This window comes from Poromitra crassiceps, assembly GCF_964638095.1.
Source record: "Poromitra crassiceps genome assembly, chromosome: 5".
NCBI lineage: Eukaryota > Metazoa > Chordata > Actinopteri > Beryciformes > Melamphaidae > Poromitra > Poromitra crassiceps.
This window is the reverse complement of record NC_139642.1, coordinates 38,408,889-38,433,536: the sequence shown is the minus strand read 5'-3', so window position 1 is coordinate 38,433,536 and position 24,648 is coordinate 38,408,889. Positions and strand designations below refer to the sequence as shown.

General features: G+C 43.7%; 1 protein-coding gene across 1 annotated transcript in view; it reads left to right on the top strand.

Annotated features, from left to right (window-relative positions):
* The window catches only part of tyw1 (tRNA-yW synthesizing protein 1 homolog), a 101,740-nt gene that overhangs the window by 8,506 nt on the left and 68,586 nt on the right, over window positions 1–24,648 (top strand). Inside the window, exons 7-10 of the mRNA XM_083637346.1 lie at window positions 1,392–1,514; window positions 13,466–13,598; window positions 22,676–22,728; window positions 22,814–22,932. Of these exons, the coding sequence (XP_083493472.1) occupies window positions 1,392–1,514; window positions 13,466–13,598; window positions 22,676–22,728; window positions 22,814–22,932 (428 nt within the window). The remainder of the gene's footprint in view (window positions 1–1,391; window positions 1,515–13,465; window positions 13,599–22,675; window positions 22,729–22,813; window positions 22,933–24,648) is intronic.

Genomic DNA, 24,648 nt, shown 5'->3' with positions numbered 1-24,648 from the left:
TCCTCACTTTCCTAAAATGTCCTCACTTCCCAGGTATAAAACTCAGATTGGTTCTCACTAAGCTGTACAAGAACACACGCATGCATTGCACGCACCAGCAGGCACACGCACGCGCGCGCACGCACGCACGCGCACGCACGCACACACACACACACACACACACACACACACACACACACACACACACACACACACACACACACACACACACACACACACACACACACACGCACACGCACGCACACAAAGTAACTGGTTTTACACACATCACACCACACACAGATGACCAGTTGTCATGGTAGCCCTCTGTCTGCAGCACAGCAGGGGTGACATTCAGCCAGAAGCGAGAGTAGTGGCGAGGGGAGCATCATGGTGATTTATCTATGTACCACTCATCCATTTAATGTCCGCTGCACGTGTGGGTGACATCGTCTAGATAGGCCACGCACTGTGATCAAATCCTCTGAAGCACCATAAATATGCATATGCTTTTATTGAATCAGGCAGCCCAAGAGAAGATAATGACGTGCAGTAAGTGCCTTCCATATGGCCTCCCTGGCTTAATCATGGACATTTTTTAGATAGGTCATGGGTTTAATGAAGATGACAGGCGGATCTGGAATAGGCTTGGTTTCACTTTGGATGAGACATTTGGAAGTGAAAAGACACTTTATGGTGTATATATATACTGTATATATTTCCGTCCTCATCAATATTCTACACCACCTGCTGTCATTCGCAGTTTCCACCATGCTGTCTTCCTCCCTCTGAGTCTAGCTGTTTCCTTGTCCTCTCTTCTTCAATAACCTCTGTTTCTTTTAACCCTCTTTTTGAGTCCTCCTCTCTCTGGGGCTGAAAGATACTGTATTGACAAAAAAAAATCTAATTGACAGAATATTGCAAATGCGATTTAAACTGCGATTCATATCATCACAAGTTTTTCCTGTCATAGATAATTAAGAAAAGTAGTCTTTTTAACAAAAGAAAAAAGAAACAATGTCAGTGTGCAGGATTTACTGTTTGCATATGTGTAACGGTGGCCACTGGCCAGCGTGTAGTGCTGTGTAGTGAAGAGATGCTCTAGCGACAGACGCTAAAGTCCATGGGTTTTAGCCTCCTCGCTAGAGCGTCCGCCTCCCATGCCGGAGGTTCCACGTTCGATTCCCAGCTTCAGGGGTACTACACAATGCAGCTTACTTATGAGGTTTTCACCAATATCGTACCAAAGATTACCTGCAGCTCTGAAACACTTGGTTCAGAAATCCATTTTACACGCCCCTCTCTAATAAGCAATTAACTGCAGCCTCTCTGATTTGGAAATTGTACAAGTCCATATTGTGATTTTGATCTTTTTTTTGAGGAATTGTTCAGCTCTACCTCTCTCCCTGCAGGAGGAGCTGATGGAGTCCAGCAGTGATGAGGAGGAGTCAGCCATCACTGATGAGATGAAACCTGGTTCTGTACTCGACGTGGAGGATCTGGGCAGCATCATGAACGCCCTCAGAAAAGCCAAGGTCAGACTCAAACCACCAGCACAGTTACACCAATGTTTGAGTTTAGCCATTAGGGATGGGGCCATATGCTTATCTCACAATGCGATTCAATACACAATATGGGATTCACAATTCAATACAACCATGATACGATACGACATAATGATATGATTCATTTTTCTGCCCCATCATATTGTGTCACATTTTTTAATTGCGATATTTTGATATATCGCCCCAGCCTTATTACCAATGTTTTTCCATTACAGCTGTGTTTTCCATTGATATTTTATCTGAGACTTCGATTGAGTTCAGTGTCTCCCTCAAAGACATTAAGCCACCTTTTCATATCTTGGCATACCACTGCTTCCCAGGCAGTCAAGTCAGCCAAAGATTTATACTTCTACTTGGTACACAGTTATATTATACTTAACGTTCTGCTGCACAAATACTACAGTCAGTTCGTTGTCAATTCGCTACAACTGTAGTACCGATTCCATCAAGCAGCTCTATTTCCAGCATTTCTGCGTTAAGGCCTGTAAGGGGGCACCATGGTGGTGTTGAGCCTCCAGAGCCTTAGCCCGACATCAGTGTGTTGAGTCAAGAGAAAAGTGGTTTCATTGAAGGAGAAGCAGCAGATGGATGGATAGACACCAGAGCCTGGCAGGCGAGAAGCGGAGGCTTGTGTAAGAGCGAGGACGCCCACTTCACAGACTTCACAAGTGACTCAAGAAACAGAGCGGGGAAAAGAGAGAGAGAAGGAAGTCGAGAGGCATGATGGCTCCCCCTTTACGAGCCCATATGTAAAGATTGGACCAAAGAAGTGAGACGTGAGAGAGCGGTTCGAAAGGGAAGGAAGAGAAATGCAAGTAGCCGCCCGTGTAATGTACCTGTGCTTTTGACTGGCAAAAGCGTCAGAGTGAAAGCCTTCTCTGAATTTACTAGCTTGGATGGTGTCTTGTTGTAACAGGTGTTCAGCACATCTTTCGCTTGTGTGAGTTGCGTGTTGTGCAGTGCCTAACCCTCGACTAACATTGACGTTGACTCTGAGTCTGTTACACTAACCCAATAACACAGCAGCCTGTCAAATAGAAAACAGCTACTGGTTAGGTTATTGTAGCCTCCTGCTGTCCATTGTGCCTTCTTCAGCACACTGCCTCTCCTGCACACATCTGACAGTGACAGACTGGGAAGAGATGTCTTGGACATGTCTTTAGGGACATTTGTCACTCACACAGAGTTTAGGTTTTGTCGGCATTATCTACAGTTGTTGCTCTTCCTTAGTGAATGAACAGTATTCATTGAAATTCATTCATTCATTGCCAGCCTACTTTACTTTTCTTGATCACAGTGGCACTGCGAGGGAACATCTGAGAAAAATCATGCTTGGGGATTTTCACTTGAATCTTGAAATTGGTGTCAGCGGTGCTTTAAAGTTACATTGAAATGAAAAATGTAATAGCTCAGTCATAAACCAACGTCACATTAAATGCTGCAAAAAATACAATAGTTTTGTATTCTCGTAGTTTGTTACACAGAACCATCTGGAACTCATCCTTGGAAAACTGTTTACACTTTTGAAAAAAAGGTGATTGGATGAAGCATCGGTCTATCACCGTCTATCACAGGCTTGTTTTTTGCTGTCGTCACACCTAAATCCCGCCCGTAGCTGCCTCTTGATGCTGATTGGTCCGGCCCTCTGCTGGGACGGAGTTAAACCAATAGCTTGGAGCGTGGCAAGATGGATTTCTCGAGCGATTGTGATCTTGTGAATCCGGCTGCCTCGCAAAGTTACTGGTGTGTAGGCATACACAAACATTTCAACCAGTAATACCATCACAGATTCCTCCACCCCGTCCCACCACCACCCCCCATCACATGAGACCTCCAATTATACCATCAGATACCACAAGACTTTTGAACAATTCCTCCCACCAGCCACCCATTATATAAGACAGTTCTCCTCCTAATGGATACCTCATTGCATCACATCATCGGAATGCATGAAATTACATTAAACTACACGAGTGAGATTCTCTCCAAATGCTATTTTATTGTGACTTAAAGGATGGCTTTACCGATAACCAACCCAATTTGTATCATTAAAAATCTTGGTAATATAAGCACATGGGCAGTGATGACCTTCTCTCTCTGTTTTCCTCACGGAGATCTCCCATTTCCTCTTCTGCTAAAGCGCATTGTGACGTAAAACGCGTCACAACGGAGCTGCGGAAGTTCTATATATATATATGATATATGATACAAAAGTGGGTTGGTCCTTTAAACAAGAACGTCTGTTAGCTCGACTTGTTTGCCAGCATTTGACCTGAAATCGAACTTTTGAGCAAGCTGTGCTTCCTATTACTGTCTTTTAAAGCATGACATTGCCTGAGGGGCAAGGAGTGAGTGACGGTGTTGGGTTTGGACACGTGTAAAAATACTTTGATGTTTTTCTGTACCTCAAGGGAAAGCTTTAGACACCAGCTACATGTACATTTCCCCCTTTTCTCTTTCATTCTTCTATAGATGACAGAGGTGTTTTGAGAGCCCTTCTGGCCGCTAAAGTTTGTACTCATGAATGCATAATGCTTCACCACAAAGCGGGTGTTTTGCTACCAGTGATGGATTTCAGGACAAGTGCATCTAGTACATACATTTTTTATTTTCTTTCAACAGATCGTTGCAGGGTTGTCTTGTCTCCTGTGGCATTAATATTACAATATATGGTTGGTGTGTAAGCTCTGGGAGGTTTGGACAGGTCCTTTGTAAGCCCTCCATGAATGTATGTATACGGCACTGCAGGGAAAGTTAAAGGCAAGTCACATAATGACTTGTGGGACCTGGGCGGCTCAGGATTTTTCAGTTATGTCTGCCAAACTGAAAGGAGCCAGACTTAACATTTTTATGAGCTTTCATTTAATTTTTATGATTTTATGATGAAGCCGTGGATTCCCATTGTCATTCTTGTCCCCAGAGTGTTTCCTGTACATTGTCATAGCCATCCACGATGTTTGACAAGCCTCACCATCGATACATTTGACCTCAACATTAAAGGAGAATTTCTGTATTTTTCAACCTGGACCACCAGGGTAGTGCAGTAGGGGCATGTGGCAAAAGCAGCTGCCAACTGAAACGATCTTTGTCAATACTGCACCAATTTCAAAGATTTCTGTTCACATTTTTGTTATAGATGGTTTTCACCAGAGCGCAACCCCACAGCACTTCCTTTTTCAGTCAGTCAGTCCTGCACTTGAATGTTTTTTTTTCTTTTATGTTCATAGCAAACACTGCAACAGGAAGTGAGCGGGGGTTCAATTTAGAATGTTTTTGTTGTCAAGTTAAAACCGTCTATACACTAAAAAAAGAAAGAAAATGGGGTCCAGGTTAAAAAATACAGAAATTCTCATTTAACAGCACACACACGCACACATACACATACACGCGCACACACACACACACACACACACACACACACACACACACACACATACACACACACACACACACACACACACACACACACACACACACACACACACACACACACACACACACACACGCACACACTCGGAAGTGACTACTCACCTTGATTTTTGTCACTCTCTCTGACATGTTTCCAGATCAATCTGCTTTGCTACTGTGATTGGTCAAAGATTTTGATTAATTGATAACTAACACCAACCAATTGGGTTTGGGGGCAAGAAATTACATCAGTGAATCAGGCCACTATGCAAATTCAAAAGGTGTTTGAACAGACTGTCATTGATTAGGGTGGGACACCAGGCAAGTGTTCCTTCTTTACCCCCGGCCTGCCACCACTACAAATTAGTTGAGAACCATCTGTCCTGTGTAAGACAATCAAACGTACTTCCTGCCAGGAACTATTCCCCCGCACACACTATTACGTGAGTCACGTGACGATCAAGCATTTTGTTGGTGCCACTCTCTCTTTAAATGACTCTGGTGATGGATAGAGGAAAGCGCCAAAAATGGCAAGGCTTTAGGTCAAAAGAAGGATTTGAACCTTCTCTGCTGGGGTATGTGCCTATTTCACATCGCACCTCAAGCAGCCATTCTGTGTCAAAAATGCAGGGAGTAACACGATATAAAAAAATTATCCCCTCTGTTTTGTATATACAGGTGCATTGAGCTCGAATGGCAATTTTGCTACTTGCTACTCCATGCTATACAATCAATGTTTTGTAGAACTTGGTCTGAGAACAGGCTGTGCAAGATGTAATTAGGTTGTATGTTAAACATTTACTATTGCCAAGAGACAACAAGCATTCAGCCAAGCTGCAAATTAAGTGTGAACAAGGAAATATCTCTTAAACACTAAATCAATTTCACAATTAGCTATTCTACAGCGTTGAGCCAGTGCAGGTCCAGGAGTTTAATGTCTGTTTTGTTTGACCCAGGGGTGACTCCCTTTAGACTAGAGTCTAGACTGTTCAACAGGGTATTTTTTTTTAATTAGTCTCAAGTCATAGAGGCTCATTAAAATTCACTTTGCGTGTTGGTTGGGAGGAGAGATCACAACCACAAACACAGTTGTGTCTTTCTGGTGCTTTAGATATCTCACATCAACCCTGCAAGTAATGGATCAGTTTGGCAGTTTGACCACTAGGTGATGGCAGAGACTCTCAGTTGCAGGCAGCTGAACTCAAATCACTGAGTAAGAGACCATTAATCTTTGGCAGCCATAAAAAATGCACAACATCTGATATCTCAAAGCATGCTGTCATTTGACTTTAATCGCCAGCTAATGTGATCATTATAATAATAATCATTATGATAATTTGTTGTATGAATCTTGAATCATCTTGGTACTGTAGGCATCAGGAAGATGGAAACAAAACATAATTTTATACACTCACTCTCTGACAACCAAACTACAGGCAAATGGCATTGTTGTGTGCTTACCTACATGACTGCTTTTAAAATAATCTAATAATAAAATGTTGGCAATTAATTTTTCAAATCCATATTTGGCAAGCACCACACTTTCTTACCGATCATGTTGATATGTTACTCAACTTATATAAAAAAAATATGCATTGCACAGACTTTGCAGAAAGCTTCTGCACACACCATTTACCTTTTAACCCCACTGGCAATCTGTGCTGTGGCTTGAGTCCAGAAGTCAATCAGAATGTTGACACTTCAGTCCAAATCCAAAAGTTATTGTTCAGCATCACCATCTCTAACGTTTATAGTTGAAGTATAATTAAGTTATTAATTGAATTGTTTTGAGGGTTTTATAGTCAGATCCTAGATGGAGGGCCCAAAATGTCCTACACTAAAAGGATTTCACTCAGTATTGATGAGTCAGTCTATTTTCAACTGGGGCATTGACAGACATTAGGCCTGCTCTCACTAATGAGCATCAATGGTTGTGGTTGCAATGCCCACCCATGCTCGCAAACCCCATTACAACTACAAATTAACACATTGTTTGGAGCTCATTTTAGCTCATAACTACTACCGCTAATAACTATAAAGTGTCATTACGTGTTCACACATCATCTCTCATTATCACCATGCAACCTTCAACACTTTTTTCCCGTCATCCCTCTGGCTCTTAGTTGATGGAGACCAACCCACGCACAAAAGAAGGAACAGGCTATAGGGCTAAATACTGTACATAAATAGGGATGGATTTGTTTTTATTGATGTCAATTGTACTTGTAGCCAGGCTGGAATGAGAATAGTCTCACGTAGTCAGGCCCGCCGTCGACATCATCAAGCTTCCAGCGACAGAGGAGGTATATCTACGGCTGGCACTGTGAGACTAGAATGAGGATGACTGGAGGACTCTTGAACGTAGTGAGTGTGTATTTCTTCAAAAGGCTGTCGTCGCCTGCCTGATCGCACCCCTGGTCTGTATCAATGTTTGGATGTTTTTCTATTTGCCTCCTGCAAATGACCAATAAGCTCAATTTCCATTCTCCGATTGTGCACAAACGTTCATTGGCATGAAAGAAGTTCATCCTGGGAGGGCCCTCTGCTGTTGCCAGAGTCAAACAGATCGTTAAACTAGCTGCATTGCTTTCTGGGTTAGGATTGGATGTTTTTTAGCCTGCTGTCCGGAGGGAGTAAGCGGAGGTCAATATACGACCATCTGAAGTGGAGCGCAGCCTTGGCGTAGTTCAAATGGACAGGAGTCCAAAGAACCAGTATCATCAGTAAAATGAGAATTACATTTTAACATGAGCTCAGCTTCACAATCATAAGCTGTCCACTTGATAACTGCTCAGCCACACCACCAAATGACCACACAGCACTGAGGCTAATGGGGTTTCTGACAACCTCAATGAAGCGGGGTTTGATAGTAATGGAGATCACTGGGCTTCAGAGCGTTCATAATATCTGGAGTGGAGCATGAGACTGGAATGGGACATTGACATTAGCTGGTGCTGGAGAGGCTCCGTGTTGCTGGCTGTCAGCCTTTTCTGACAGGCAAAGCTCACATTCCCAAGCCTGCTTTCTTTTGTTTCCCTCCTTCTTTCTGTTTCACTGTCCTATAGAGTATATAGAGTGCCAAAGTCACCACCATCTTCCGGGTTTTTCACATGGGACCTAGGAACTGAATTTTCCCCCATTCATTTCTCCATTGGCATTTGGTAAAATCCTTAAAAAAAGAGTTTTACTTGTACAAACCAAGTGATTCAGCTATGGAGGTCAAGTGTGTGTTGTGTTCATGCCAATTGGCTAAAAGGGGGCATGTGTGTGTGTGGGGGGGGGGGGTAGAAATGCAGGGGGACAGAGTAGGGTGGGCTCCCTACCATGCTCCATTTTCTAAATTTGCATATGCGGTCGCAGCTATTGCGAATTTGCGCTTGTTCTTCTTCCTTTTGGCCACCTGCTCCCTCTGTATGTCTCTCTCTGCTGACCGCCTTTGTCAGCCCCATGTTGTGTCAGGGATCCAGAGCGCAACACGATGCTGTGAGATGTCCTACTTGTGTTACTCCAGACAGGCCCAGGCTCCAGAGCGAGGGGGCCAGGCCGAGCGCTGGGCAACGCCGGCCGGGGCCAGATGAATCTCCAGGGTTCCACGCACACGCACGGCGAGGACAGATTGTTGCTCTGTTGGCGCCATGTTGCGCCGCGTGCTGTCAAGAGTTTTGCATCTCACAAATGCAGTGAGTGAGGGTGGGCATCTGTGCAGGGTGAGAGTGGCAAACCAGCAAAGACCTCAGCCATTTGGCTTTAAATTGCTGCCTGCCTTTTACCCGGGTCGCACAATTTTCAATGCCAGTTGAGATAACCAGGGAACTTAAATGGAACCGCAACACCTTCACTGATAACCAGAGAAGATCATGACTCACAAGTACGCACCTCCCTGTGTATTTGCAGATGGAAATGAGGTTTCCAAATGTCATCCGACATAAGGCCTAATCCTCTTCCTCTGTGAAACGGGAGGTGGGAGGATTCTGACGCAGCATGATGACTTACTTATTCACAGCATCCCCTTTCCACAAAGGAACTGCTCCTCCGCGGTACAGTCGCGGCTGTCAGGAGAGTGGAAGCCCTCCCTTAAGCGCGGCCAAGGCTGGTTGATGGCGGCACGCTCCTTCCTCCGCTCTGGCAGGAACCCCAGCTGCACAGGGAGGTAGAGCTGCTAGATAGCTACAAAGGCTCAGACTCATCCAGTGTCTGGTTGATAAGCAGCCAAGAGACAGATGGGCTCCGAAGCCACACACCTGAGGTCATGCTCAGATGCACATAGGGGCAGTGCGTATTAGGGCTGCCCCCTCCAGGTCGATTGGTCGATTGTTTGGTCGACGAGATTCACGTTGGTCGAGCAATCACTGTTGTTAATAATTTTGTAATTTTGTAAAAAAAAAAAATTTTTTTTTTTTTTGCAGGCCATGCCAGGCCACCGGGCTACTATAAACTTTAGTTCCAAGGCCAGCAGTAAACAAACGATAGCATATTTTCATTTTGTTTCAACAGTAACAGTTTTGTCATAACAGTAATTTACAAATTCCCCAGTTACTGAATGGGCTGCACAAGATGTTTTGTGCAAGTGAAGTGAAGTTGCATTGTTCAAAAACTACCTAAGTACAGTTTGTCCACACACACATCCAGTTAAGGTGGACTGTAAATAGACTGTAACAAACAGTTTAGTTTGTAAGGTGCATGCAACTATGACATGACTTTATGAAAGTTGTTGGTCTGTCTACTTGACAATGTTGCTGCAATAAAATGATTGAAGTCAGATGTACAGACTGGAAAATTGTTCTTATATAAACCAGATGTTGACAGATGTTGAAGTTTTCCTTTGGGGACATCATTTGCAGTTGAAAAAGTAAGAAATCGCAATATATCGAAATATCGCAATATTCAATATATCGCAATATCGGCGATATTGCAATACTATCGTATTGTGACTCAAGTATCGTTTTAGTATCGTATCATGGGCATCTGGTGATTCCCACAACTAGTAGTCAGTACACTGCACAAAATAAGAAAAAAAGTACACTGCAAATTCTTTTTTAATAATCTTTGGTCGAGGGCAGCCCTAGTGCGTATCCACGGCTCCCGTGACAGCCCGAACACACCAGACGCCTATCCTACGCTGAAGCAACGCTGAAGCAATGCAGCACGGAGGCATTTTCATTTCGGCATACTTGTTAACAGAGGAGACTAATCATACCAGCCGCAGCGTTTTGCCTTGCCATGCCACGCTGAAGCGACACTGCACGCGTGCTGCAGCGATAGTTTCAGCTTCTGGTCTATTTTTCAAGCGTGCAGCGCACAGTAGCGAGCAGCCAGGCATGAAGTCAATGCAAGTTGTGATTAGGGGCAGCGCAGCGCGGGGCAACACAGCGAGGCGTGGAGCAAAACAGAGTGCTTCTGTAGTGAATGAATGGCAACGCTCCTGCTAGAAGCTTCCGTGAAAGCGTTCCTTCAGCGCTGCTTCTGAGATGCTTTTGGTGTGAACCAAGGGTTAGGGCCTGCTACGTCTAGGTTGATGTCTGCTCTCCCTGACGCTCAGTGCAGGCTCTGCATTTCAACTTGTGAGGGATGACGAGTGCAGGATCACAGCTCGCTGCGTAATTGCAGGATGGAGCTCTGTGTGCGCGTTTGATTGCCTTTTAATGAATTGAGATGTGGCCGCAAATGTTTTCACTTTAAAAGTAATTGAGGGCTCCTTTGATAAATGGACTGACATTGCCCTGCACTGAATTCTATGATGTCACACCACAGGCAATCATTTGAAAAAAAGACTGGAAGAGAACCCAGAGGATTTTCCGTGGATATGGATGTTTTTTCCCCCCCCTTTCAAAACTGTTCACACTAATTATCTCCCCACTGTTGGGTGGTTTCTGGTGTTAATGGCACACCTCACAAGTGTTGAGAGCATTGTGGCCGACGAACAAGGGTCAAACAGCATCCAAAAGTAGCAGTGAGAGTGGCACAGTTAGGAGCCCGTGGACAGTCTCTGATGTGAGATACCCGTTTTTCAAGGATTGCACGCACGCACACACGCACGCATGCGCGCACACACACACACACACACACACACACACACACACACACACACACACACACACACACACACACACACACACACACACACAGCAGTAATAGTAATTGGGTTGGGCGGAGTTGTCGCTAAACATGGCTAATCTCCAAGGCTGGTCGTCCATCACTCCTTTCTGAAAAGTAATACCTGCTCCTGTGCTCCGGGAAACTTTCTGGCAGGAATTCATCAATCTTCTGCATTGACTGTAAACAGCGGATCTCTAAGAAGTGTTGATTGACATAGAATATGTGGTGTAATGTGCAGAGGTGGAAGATAGCCCTTTGGTGATTTGTTACTGTCACAAAAGAAACAAGCTTCATTGGCTTTCCTATCATAAAAGAGTCAAAAGTCCAACATTTGTCTAATTAGGCTATAAACCTTTGAATGAGTTTCACTGGCCAATTTGGACTGACACAGTATAGCACACTAGCCAAGTCTTTTGCAGGTCATCGTATCGTGCTGCTTTTGCCCGATGCACAGGGTTTTGATTTTCCAAATTCCTAATGTCTTTTCCAGCTTTGGTTGTGCTTTTCTGAGCTACAGTCCAGACACGATAATGCCACTTCACTCAAAAATGGTTATTCCCATGCAATGGTTCATGCTTATGTCACACAGAAAGTCATGCAAGGACTTCAGAAAGAATCACATAACCCTTGATCTTCACAGACCCCTCCAACATCAAACACTTCACTTAAGGAGTTCTTTGGAATTGCACGCTTGTAACTTGGTTTTTTAAAGTGATTAGCATCAAATCATGTGCCGGCTGCCACAAACTCAGTTTGGCTTTTTTTTAAAGCTTTTCTGGATACTGTTCTCTACTGTTTTGAAGTTGGAGCTGTGGCTTTGAAACTAGAAAACCAATCCTATTCCAGCACTGTTTGTGTTTGTTATTCTTCAGGGTCTTCTCCCCTTTTGTCCTCACAGTGGAACCTGTATTGTTCCACTGACCTTCTCTGTTGCTGTGGCCAAGTTGAAGGCATCCAGCTCGCACCTGTCATTAGCCACTATCATCACTTAAGAACTTGTATTGAGTGTATTGTGGAGGAGAGTGTCATGTGATTAATGTCCTGCACATCTCCATTTGTCAGCATTGTTATAGAGGGAAACTGAGAGCCATGTCAATGTCACACAGTGACTTCAACCCCCATGGTCTTAACCAAGTCTGCCAGGACATAAGGGCTGCACCACTAATTATGCAGTGCAGATCCAGACAGGACTGATGTCTCCTGGTCACTACACTAGCGCCTCCTCTGGTCAGTCGGGGCACAGTTCGGGGGGAGGCAAAACTGGGGGGGAATAGCGTGATCCGCGCACACACTACGTCCTCGCTGTCAGGTGAAAAGAAGCAGCTGGTGACTGCACATGTATCGGAGGAAGCATGTTTGTTTGTTTGTTTTATGGAGATCCTGTAGATGTGCTAGTCTACGGCTCTCCCCAGATCGGCAGAGGGGGTGGAGCAATGACCGGGGACAGCAGTTGTACTTGGCCAAGTACAACTGGGGAGAAAAGGGGTGGGGGGGGAGGGGGACAGATGACCTTCCGTTTGGATGGATGTCGTCAGACACAACGGATCAGTGTGGCTGCGACCTCAGGTGGCACTGATGTGGCCACACTGACAGCTGATAGCAGGGTGGTCAAATGGTCACTTGTTTTACTCTCATGTGTTATGTATTAAAGCCTTAGCATGAGCAGAAGGCACTGTTGCAGTGTTAAATTGCATATGTGGTAATCATGGTTGTGGGGTTGTTTGTTTGTTTGTGTTGAATGTTTTGTTTGCAAGTCCTCAAATTAAGTTGCCACTTTATTTCTTACAGCACACAAAAAAGTCCTTGCTATTAAACCTCTAAAAGGACTTTTTTGTGTGCTGGCTTTTTCTGCTGTGACTTGATATTGCATGTGCCCTGCACCGAAGTTGTATATTTTTTGGAGTGTGCTCGCTGTTCACTTTTTCACTTTATTTCTTACACCAGAGAAGGTAGGAAATACTAGTATTCATCAGTGCACACCTCAATTAAATAAAGCAGTAGAAAATCAATGTAATCTCATTAAGTAGGCGTTTAATATGCATTCAGTTTCAACTGTGAGATGGGATTACAGTATGTGCCTCCAACACCAGGTGGTGGCAATTATTTTTTGTTTTACTTTTTTTAGTATTTAGCTTCCACAATTGGCTCTGAGACAGCCATCTTGGATGTCATTCAATACATTTATTGTTGACTGTGTAACCAAGTAAACCTGACGAACACTATTGCAGCTGAGACATGTTGCTTTTTAATATTAAAGCTTTGTTCCCCAAAGAGAAGCAGATTTTGTTCCTTAGCATAGAATTTACAACAACATTATTTATAATCACCATGGAAGTTGGCAGAGTCATGATGTTTCACAGATGCCTTCATGGATATAATAAGCATGAACTTAACCCTGAGCTGTGTGTCTGCCACAGAGCAAAAATGAGGGCCAAGGAGATGGCCAGATGGTGAAGCTCTCCAAGTTGAATGGTGTGAAGAAGAGTGAAGATGAGGAGGAGAGAAGAGAGATGATCACGCCTGCCCTCAGGAGCGCACTGACCAAGCAAGGTGAGGAACTGTTCAGGTTAGGCTCAATCCACATGGATAGATGTCTGCTCGGTAACACTTCCTATGAAGGTCATGTCTATAAGGCACTATAATGCATTTATATTAGGCTTCATAAAACTGTATAAACATATATAATCATGCATGTAAGTAAGTAAGTAAAAGGTTATTTCTAAAGCACCCCTCCCAGCACGAATGCACAGAGTGCTGTACATAATATGTCAGTCAAAAACATTTAGGCCTATATGGCACTAGGGCATAATAGTAACATAACATAACATAACAGCAAAAGTAGGAGAAAATCTTAAAAACAACATACAAACATAAAACCAAGTACAAGAAGACAGTGAGGTGATGATTGGCCTAAGACTGCTCAAACGCCTGCTTATATAAGTGCGTCTTCAGGTGGCATGGCAACTTATAACAAGGTTTATAAAGTATTATAAGTGGTGGTGGACATAATGTATTATAAGTTCAGCATTCATAATGCTTCATACCTCCATGCCAAAGTGACAACAGTGTTGAACAAATAATCTTTTTTTACACTTTACTTACAGCCAGCAAATACTGCTCTTGTCCTCATAGCTATGTTATAGTATCATACAATTGCTAATAACCTTATAGCGCTGTGACTTTACTTAAAGCTCACAAAGTTGTGCTATAGGGGTTTATTGATGTTTATTATAATACATTATGTCCACCACTTAATACTTTATGAACCATGTTATAAGTTGCCAGGCATGATTGATTATAAACATGTACGAAGAGTTTTATAAAGCCTTATAAAGGCATTATAATGTCTGCTGAATGTGCTCATAATGCATTATAGACATGACCTTGACCATAGTGTTACCAAAATCTATCTGGGAGGAGTGCCTGTAGAGTTTGAGCGAAATCAGAAAAATTTAAAATAAAGGTAACTGAACTGAACCAACGTTGGGAATCTTTGGCACGTATGCATACAGTCACATGCATAAGAACATCTGCTGAGTGTCACTGGTGACCATGGGTAATGGATTCAAATTATTGTCTGTGCTGCTTTACAATAAAAGAAAACGCACGCCAGCTGCTTGCGAGCACATCCTTAACCTTTCTGTTTTCAAAGTTATAATTTACTTTAAAAGCATGAATGATGAGTCATGCCATTTCGTGATTTCAACGGTAAACCTAGCAAGCTTATGCAAATTGCCAGTGGAGAAGTCAATTTAAGCCCCCCTTTTTTGCTGAAATGTATTTTAAAACATTATCGAGGTCATTGATGGGTGTCGATGTTCTCCAGCTATTTATCTCAAGAGCCTTTTTTTTTTTTTTTTTGTAATTTCTCAAACCTCATGTCTACTGGCCTCAAATGCTAATTACTTTGACGTACCATGCAGAAAGAGTCGGCATCTCTCGTTAGATTATGTTAATGTCCTCAGCTTTCCCCCCCCAATATCCTGTCAGAGAAGACAGCTGAGGTGCTGCATGTGGAGAAGCGTGGAGCCGGGGAATGTGTTGCCTAATGGCACTTAATGGTGCAGCGCGGTCCAATTACCCCCTCTGGCTCCTTCACTCCTCGGGGTCCACTCCCAAGAGCGTCTCCTCTCCTCTTCTCCACAACACACGCTGCTTCTGCTTCTGCCACAGTTGCAGAACCTTGACAAATCCACTCCTGGTGGGCATCGAGATGGCGATGTGGATAAATGTCCTTCTTTAATTAGAGTAATTTAGTTTCAGGACTATGTTGTTAGTAAAGTTTAAAAATAGAAAATAATCCATATATTTTGAATGATTTATTGAACAGTATGAATAGAACATGTGTCTAACAGCATGAATTGAGACCAAACGACAATTAAATAATCAGAATTAAAGAGAAAGATATTACAATTGCTTTTGACTGTTAGTGAGAGCAGACTTGAGTGAAGCATTTCTGGTCGGGCATATTTTAGGCCAGCTAAGGTTGGGCAGAGATTGCCAGTTGATTTGGAGAAATGGCTAAAAATCCCACAGGAAATTTGAGCACTCCCTGAAGGCCAGAGGCACATTGGATTTGATATTTTGTGGAACTTGTGGTGCTATGGGAGGACAAGGAAGATGAGGCATAGGAGAGGAAAATGGCTGGGTATTAGCCTTTTTCACTTCCCTGGCCAGCCTCCCCTCCCTTCATCTCACAGTAGGGAGGGGAGGCTGGCCTGCGAGACTACTTCCCACCCAATTCACCTAAATGGATTGGAAGTTGGAAACCCTCATTACTGTCTTGCTCGAACCTGTGTTACTTCCTGCCTTTTAGACACAAAATGGGTGAATTGGGTGGGAAGTGAAATAGGTGAATTCTAATGGCTTACAATAATAAAATGATCCACAGAGGGCTTGTCTGTGCCTCGGTTTGTAGCCAGCCTGATTGATGCGTTTTGTGGGTCCTAAACCAGTGTGTAAACATATGCTGTTTACACTGCTCAGTTAATTAGCTCATTTAAGTCCATACAGTACAATCCCTAATTCACACAGACTCCCTACCACAGGTCCACACAAACCTCGATACGGTCAACAAACTGTGTGGTTCTCCCGTCATGCAACACCTCACTAGCTGCCTCTGCCTCTTCATCTGTGTGTCGATCCATGAGCTCAGTACACCACCCAGTGTGCAAGTATACAGACATTAATCAATTTAACCAATGGAAAAATACAGAAATGGCTGCAAAAGGTATATTGAGTTGGCAGCGGAGGGGAGCAGCAGGATTTGAATTCTTGATGATTCTGAGGATTTGTAGCAAAGTCCAAGAAGAAGCTTAAATTAAAAACAAAGTTTTTAAAGCCGCTTTAAAAGAGGATGCAGTGCTGCAAGCTTGATCCCTGTCAGCTTGGTCTCTTTCATCGACTAGTGTGGAACCAGAAAGACGGTCCCTACGCCCAACAAAATCCTCGCCATCAGGTAAAAAGTGTTAGTCCAGGGATGTAACGATAACCGGTTTTAATGATAACCGTGATAAAATTCCTTATGATAACCGCACCGTTTCAAATTTTCATTATCATTAAAACCGTGGTACAGTGATTACCGTGGTACCGTGATTACAGTGCTTTGAAAAACATGGTAAATACTGTCCATCATCAACCAAAGTTGGCAACAGTCTCCTAGATGCAAACGTGCAGCCTTGGAGAAATGATTTCAGTGAGTGTATCAATCATTTTTGGGTCTGAGTTTTCAATATAAAACGTAAAATGATTTCAGTGAGTCTCTCAGTACTTTCTGAACATTTTCAGCAATGTTTTACGAATACCGTAATAATACGATAACGTGATAATTTTGGTCACGATAATCGCCATGTGAAATGTTCATACCGTTACATCCACACCCATGGAGCACATTGGAAATTGGCAACAACACAACTGGGGGGGCGGGGGAGAGGTCCTACATATTTGGTGGCATTGTGTGATGATCACCCTGGCCTGCATTATGGTAGAAGGGACTGTTATATATGTAGTAAATGAAGCTAATATATTCATATTATTCTGTGTATAAGAGAGACAGGCTGCTGACACACTAGCTTAGTTTTTTACTATCCTCTCCTCTCTGTATTTAGCCCATTCAACAGAGCAACAGTACACACAGGCCACTTGTAGTCAGCAAATGACCCCCTGTTGTTCGCTTACATAACGCTCTATAAATAGACTGTGTGAGCAAGATTTTATTTTGCTTCATCTGACCAAATGTTGACCCATTTTCATGTTGTTGTTTTATGTTGGCAACAAACAGTCCCTGTGGACACTTTGTTTCATTTGGAATGAACGTGTGAAGGATGAAAGCGTTGGCAGAGTTTAATGATATTGGATCTTGGAAGGCTGCCCCCCCCCCCCCCCCCCCACCACACACACACACACACACACACACACAGCCTGTATAGTCTATTTCTGGCACAATGTGGATGCCAACAGTTGTGCCTCTGTTGGATACTGTCTTGTCTGAAGTCCAAGGAAGTTTTAATGAACCCTCTCAGACAGAAGAAAAAGATAGAAGTGTGTTGTTGGCAGTAGAGTAGAGGTCTACTCCTGACTGTATTGATACTGTAACACTCTCTATTATAATGGGTTTCAAGACAATTCTACATTCATTCATTATGACAAATAGTACTGTAATATCAAACTCACTGGTTTCTGGCACACACAAAAACATTCCTTTTGTCTAACAGTGTGTTAATAATAATTTGAATATTTTTGGTGCACAATGAAATTGTGCCATTTATTTGTCATTTCATCATTGCTGCAAAGTTATTTGTTTGTAACACGTTATGAACATTAATATTGGTAACGTAACGCTAGCAGAAACAAAAATTAAGAAGGTACCTGACTAGACCTACATTATTTCTGTAGAATTTTGCTTTTAGTTAGTTGTTTTGTAACCTCTTCAGAGAAATCGTAAGTTATCTTTGGCAATATTGCACAGTTTGACAGTGTTTCCCACAGGAGTTTGAGTATTTGTGGTGGGGGACCACAGACCTCCTAGGGGGCTGCGGGGGCATGCCCCCCCACAAGATTTTTTTTTAACATTTTAAAGTAAAATGCATGAATTTGGTGTACTTTGAGAAAGCTTGAGAGCAAAATTAAAATGCTAGATCTATGAAGAACATGTCATCATTATTGCTGTGGGTTTACAATGACAAACTAAATTTCTCCCTATAGGTCAGGGATACTCAACTTGCTTTGCCCGGGGGCCACTTTCGTGAAATGATAGAAGGCGAGGGGCCAGTTAATAAACAAACAATATACATTTTTCTGTAGCGGATTGTAGGTTTTTGGGGTGTCAGCCGGAGTTTAGGCTGACAATGTTGTGCACACCAGATAGTTAAGTTAGTTAGGTTAAGTACATACATAAGTGCCTGGGTAGAGAGCAGATGGCGGTATTTGACAATTTAGCAGCTAAATTATAGATTATTGAAAGATATTCCATATTCCAGACTGAAATGCTATAACAGAAGTATTGGCCAGAATGACATGAACATTTGGACACTTATTCAGCGGGTATCTTGCATGTTGCGTTCAGGTGCACTGTAAAAAAAAATCCTTTTGTGGCGGTGCGCCACAAATTCCTTTATATATGGGAAACACTGGTTTGAGTTGAGATGGAGATGGTTAGTAGGTAGCTGTGGACTTGCACCAGGAGACCATGGCTATCTCTGCACCAGGAGACTTCTAGGCCCCAGACGACCATCCTGCACTGCTGTTAAGCTGAATTAGTCATTATTTTCTCTAGCATTGAAGCCTTGATGATGGGAGATGATCCAGAGAGGCATTGGACTCCCTGATCAGGGTAACAGAAGCATCTTTCCTTTCTTCTCTCCAACATCTCCCCCTTGCTTTGGTTCGATCTTCTGCATGTATCTTTCACATAAAAGGCTACTGAGGCGTCAGATGTTTATGGGCTTAGAACAGTCTCAGAAGTATTGAACTAACGCAGGGTTTTTCACAAATGCACATGCTTTGTTTCGCAGTTGTATTTCGGACTCACTAATGCACACGATCTGTTTTACAAATGCACATTCTCTGGTTTGCAGTTGTATTTTGGACTCACTAATGCACACAATCTGTTTCGCAAATGCACACGCTCTGGTTCACAAATGTAATTTTGAGGCACACTTGTAATATAAATTCACAGATCATGCGAATTGCTCAATGTGCATTACAAACTGCTTCTCATTTGTGAACCTCTGTCTACATTTGTGAGAGAAATTTCTGTGGTGACTTTTTGAGACTCCCCTGACGTGCAGGTCAACGAATGTCACCATTGGCTGATGAAGCTGTCAATCAAATGTGATTCTGATTGACAGATTCATCAGCCAATCAGGTGTGTTTGCTTTCAGCCAATATGGCTCCTTACATTTGATAATGGCTATATCCCAGCAATGATCCCAGCCCATTCTGAGATGGGTTGTTAGTGTTTAACGGACAACTCACTTTCAAACGGCATCCTGGACAATTTATCGGTCTTATCAGCCTCGAGACGGCCGGGAAGGATTATGGACGAATTACAGGATGTTACTGTGGCATGTTTGGTCGTGTTTTGGCTTGCAATGGCTGCGGGGAGTAGCTAGCGTTAACGTTACCTTGAGCTAGACTGTGATAGCTACAAGTCTATGCATTGGGTTAGTAGAACATTTGTCCTGCCTGCCCTGGACTGTTGGTTTTTATCAAGCTCTGCTGAACACTTTCCCCACCCGATCGCTAGATTTACGGTGGTTCCATACCTGCTACACCAGCTAAATGGAGCAGCTACACCGGGCTCCCATTCCAGGCTAAGACCACAGCACAGCCCTTCCCATTCACTCACTCCCAGTCCCAAGCCTCAAACCTGGGCATTTCTGAACACTTACCTGTTACTGCAGTCAAACAATGTTCCATAAGCACGATGGTAGTAACGTTAGGTATATTTACAACTGTTCCATTATCCACACAAGATGGTTATGTTATGTTAGCGGAACTTCTGGGTGGTATATGCTCTATATTAGCTAGCCGCGTTAGCAAGTAAGCTAACGTTATCTAGTTAATTATAGATCACAGCCCACACAAGCCAACGCTAATGTATTTACAGCTATTTCATTAATCCACTCTGACGAATTAGCGGGTGTCATTGTGGCATGTTTGGTCGTGTTTTGGCTGCAAAGCATGTGCATTCGTGATAAACCCTGCGTTAGTTCAATACTTCTGAGACTGTTCTAAGCCCATAGATGTTTTCCCTTATGATTAGGATCAGCAATGCTTCATAAATCATTACAACCGTTTCCTTTCTGTGATGTCTCCAGTCCTGTTGGTCTGGGTTTAGAATAGATGTGTTCATGTTTCTCTGTCTTGTAGCTGCTCAGTTAGATGATGTGCTCTCAAGGTATTTTCGGGTGGAAAAATGGTAGAAAAGGGCAGTTAACATCAGGTGTAGAGCAAGAAAGAGATTGAGACTGGTGTTTGTGTGCGCGCGTGAGTGTGTGTGTGTGTGTGTGTGTGTGTGTGTGTGTGTGTTTGTGGTCAGATTTTTTTTTTCTCCAAAAGAAGCATCCAGGATCAATAGGAGACCCTCTGTTTCAATTAGATGGTAAATGGAGAATTCTGGCATTCAGCCAGTTGGAGGTATTTATAGCTCCAGTCATAGTCATCCAGCACCAGACGCTCATAAACATCCTGATACAAATTGGCTGCTGTGTGTTTATTAGACATTTAAACAACACATGGCTTAATTGCACTTGTGTAAGGTTCCAAAATAAAAAAGCTACTACCTGAAATAAATGTGTATACAGCCTCAATACCTAAGAATGGATTATCTCTCTTACCATCCACACCAGGCTGTTCTACCTGGTGTGAGACTTTTCCACATTGTGACTTTTAAACCGAACGAGATGGTTGATTTCGCCTTGAGCAATCTCTTAATATCCTGTTGTGGTATTTCTTGAGCACAGTTGCAGGGGTAAATGCATAAAAATAGCGCCGCACAGTAAGTTTACCTGATTCATACATTTATCACAGCTGTGAGTACTGTGATGAAGGTGCCAGAGTGCCAGCCAATCAAAACCAACATGGTAATTAAGCTATACATAGTCAACACCATGTCATTGCCATAGACTGCGTAGACGTGTCAAAACAGCAGAGAAAATAACCTCCTTCCTCTTCCTGCACTCCTGCTGTGATGTTGGCCATGATCAATCGAATCATATCGGGTGGAAACTGGCTTTTATAACTGCAATCGGAACGGTAATTAATAATTGCAAAGCCATTGTGTGAGTCATATTTATTGAACTTTTGTTTTGTGTTTCCCTTGATAATTGTGGCCTGGGACACAATATAACTTCATCGACTGATTTTTTTTTAAATCCTTAAAATGTATTTAGTTCCTCAACATACTGACTAGAAGCTCTCACTAGAGCAAGAGGTGTGTTTTGAGCTGTGGTGTCCTTTTTTGAATTGCTTTCACAATATGCAAATGTTCAAAAGGGGTTTGATTTTATTTTATTTTATTTTATTTTATTCGACAATAGAAAAAGCAACAGTACAATAAAATACATCATAGCTTTAAAAACTGATAAGGATAACACAATAAATTCACAGACTTATTTCCATTGTGGTCCTTGATCTTATGGCAGCGAAGATGACGAAAATCTGAATGGCTCGTCCGACTCAAACAATAAAACTGAAAACTAAACAGGAGATGAAGAATTCAACAGATTTCAATAACATTACAACAAGTGAAAAGCAAAAATGTAGCAGGGGTGGGAGTACGTGGGAAAAACTTTAATGCTAACAACAACCTGGTATTTCACGTTTATGAATGACAAAACACCTTGAAGGGGAGTCACCCAAACATGGATGTTTTTAGGTAGTTGCAGAAGGCGGTTGTAGCCAAGAGGTTAGAAAGGCGGGCTTGTGACCAAAAGATCGTCAATTCAAATCCCAGAGTGGCTGAAATAATTGAGATGGGGAAATTGAACAAGAAACACTTATTTTTTACAGTCTATGTGGCCCCCAAAAAAGAAAAGAAAAATCTGGCCAACAGTAGAGGACTGCGGCAGCAGTACTTTGGCTTGGTCTACAGATACAATTGGCCATGTCTGTGGGTGGGAAGCTGGTGGGGTATGAGTCCTGGTCGCTGCACTAGCGCCTCCTGTGGTCGGGCGGGGTGCTTGTTCGGGATGAGGGGAACTGGGAGGAATAGCGTGATCCTCCCATGCACTACGTCCTCCAGTGAAACTCACTCCTCACTGTCAGGGGAAAGGAAGTGTCTGGCGACTGCATTGGAGGAAGCATGTGCTAGTCTGGCTCTCCCCAGATTGGCAGAGGGGGTAGAGCAACGACCGGGACAGCAGGGGGAATTGGCCAAGTACAATTGGGGAGAAAATGGTAGGAACAATTTAGGGCATTGTTACAGGAAACATTTATTTATTACATTACTTGTGTGACTACATTCGATCACGTAAAAAAAAAAAAAAAAAAATCTAGTGTATTCCAATGTATTTACATATCTGTTAGCATTCTTCATTCAAAACCAGTCCATGTGGTCCTGGTTCAGAAGTCGATTGAGAGCCTTCAAATGTCCTTGTCTTTCTTGTCTTTCGCTCTCTGCACAGGATACAAACTAATTGGAAGTCACTCAGGAGTGAAGCTTTGTCGATGGACCAAGGTAATGTGATTTACTCTTCTCAGCAGATCAACAGGCATTTTGAAATGCATAAACCACATAAAAGGTGTTTCTTTCTTGTTCTCAGTCCATGTTGCGAGGGAGAGGAGGCTGCTACAAGCACACCTTCTACGGCATCGAGTCACATCGCTGCATGGAGACGACCCCCAGCCTGGCCTGTGCTAACAAGTGTGTCTTCTGCTGGAGGTGGGTGCTGAAGAGCGAACCAACTTTGCAGTCCAGCTCTGAACTTAGTAATTGGTTCCACACTTGATGTGTCCGGACCGGTCCTGGTGGTTTGCGTTTCAGTCGGGCTGAATTTGTCGCTCAATTGCTTGCTCCCCCTGGATCCCCCTCAAGGACCCCTGAGTGTTAGTAGACACTGGCTTCACAAAACATCAGGTTTGGGTTTTTCAGGTTAAGGATCAAGTACCGTAAATGCAAAATTTAATAATTCCCCATTCCCTCAAACTCTTATATAAGTTGTTTTTAATGATGTACTGTAGTTCCAGATTAATAATGTAGTTTAGAATCCTTATGACAAATTTACTCTAGCCTCAGGACACAGGCTCATTAAAACACTGCTGCCCATGTTGGGATCCACCACAAGTTGGCTGGCTGTCCACAGCTTAACAAACCAGGGCATTTTGTATTAGTCTTAGTCTTTGCATACTTCACATTATTCTTGTGTAAACCCATCTTCCACACCTCTTGTCTGCCTCGTTAGTCACGACCACTTAATAATTGGTAGGCTCGAAGGTGGATGCTGACTCATTATGACACTGGCGAGAGACGGGGGCCCTTTACCCCCCTCAAGTTCCCTTTTTGAAAGGCCGACTGTTCCCAACACTGAAAGGTCGCTGTCAGCACGTGCTGTGGTGAGCGATTGTTCCCAACACTGAAAGGTCGCTGTCCGCACGTGCTGTGGTGAGCGATTGTTCCCAACACTGAAAGGTCGCTGTCAGCACGTGCTGCGGTCTGCGACTGTTCCCAACACTGAAAGGTCGCTGTCCGCACGTGCTGTGGTGAACGACTGTTCCCAACACTGAAAGGTCGCTGTCCGCACGTGCTGTGGTGAGCGATTGTTCCCAACACTGAAAGGTCGCTGTCAGCACGTGCTGCGGTCTGCGACTGTTCCCAACACTGAAAGGTCGCTGTCCGCACGTGCTGTGGTGAGCGATTGTTCCCAACACTGAAAGGTCGCTGTCCGCACGTGCTGTGGTGAGCGATTGTTCCCAACACTGAAAGGTCGCTGTCCGCACGTGCTGTGGTGAACGACTGTTCCCAACACTGAAAGGTCGCTGTCCGCACGTGCTGTGGTGAGCGATTGTTCCCAACACTGAAAGGTCGCTGTCAGCACGTGCTGCGGTGAGCGACTGTTCCCAACACTGAAAGGTCGCTGTCAGCACGTGCTGCGGTGAGCGACTGTTCCCAACACTGAAAGGTTGCTGTCAGCACGTGCTGCGGTGAGCGACTGTTCCCAACACTGAAAGGTCGCTGTCAGCACATGCTGCGGTCTGCGACTGTTCCCAACACTGAAAGGTCGCTGTCAGCACGTGCTGCGGTCTGCGACTGTTCCCAACACTGAAAGGTCGCTGTCAGCACGTGCTGCGGTGAGCGACTGTTCCCAACACTGAAAGGTCGCTGTCATCACGTGCTGCGGTCTGCGACTGTTCCCAACACTGAAAGGTCGCTGTCAGCACGTGCTGCGGTGAGCGACTGTTCCCAACACTGAAAGGTCGCTGTCAGCACGTGCTGCGGTGAGCGACTGTTCCCAACACTGAAAGGTCGCTGTCAGCACGTGCTGCGGTGAGCGACTGTTCCCAACACTGAAAGGTTGCTGTCAGCACGTGCTGCGGTGAGCGACTGTTCCCAACACTGAAAGGTCGCTGTCAGCACGTGCTGCGGTGAGCGACTGCCCTG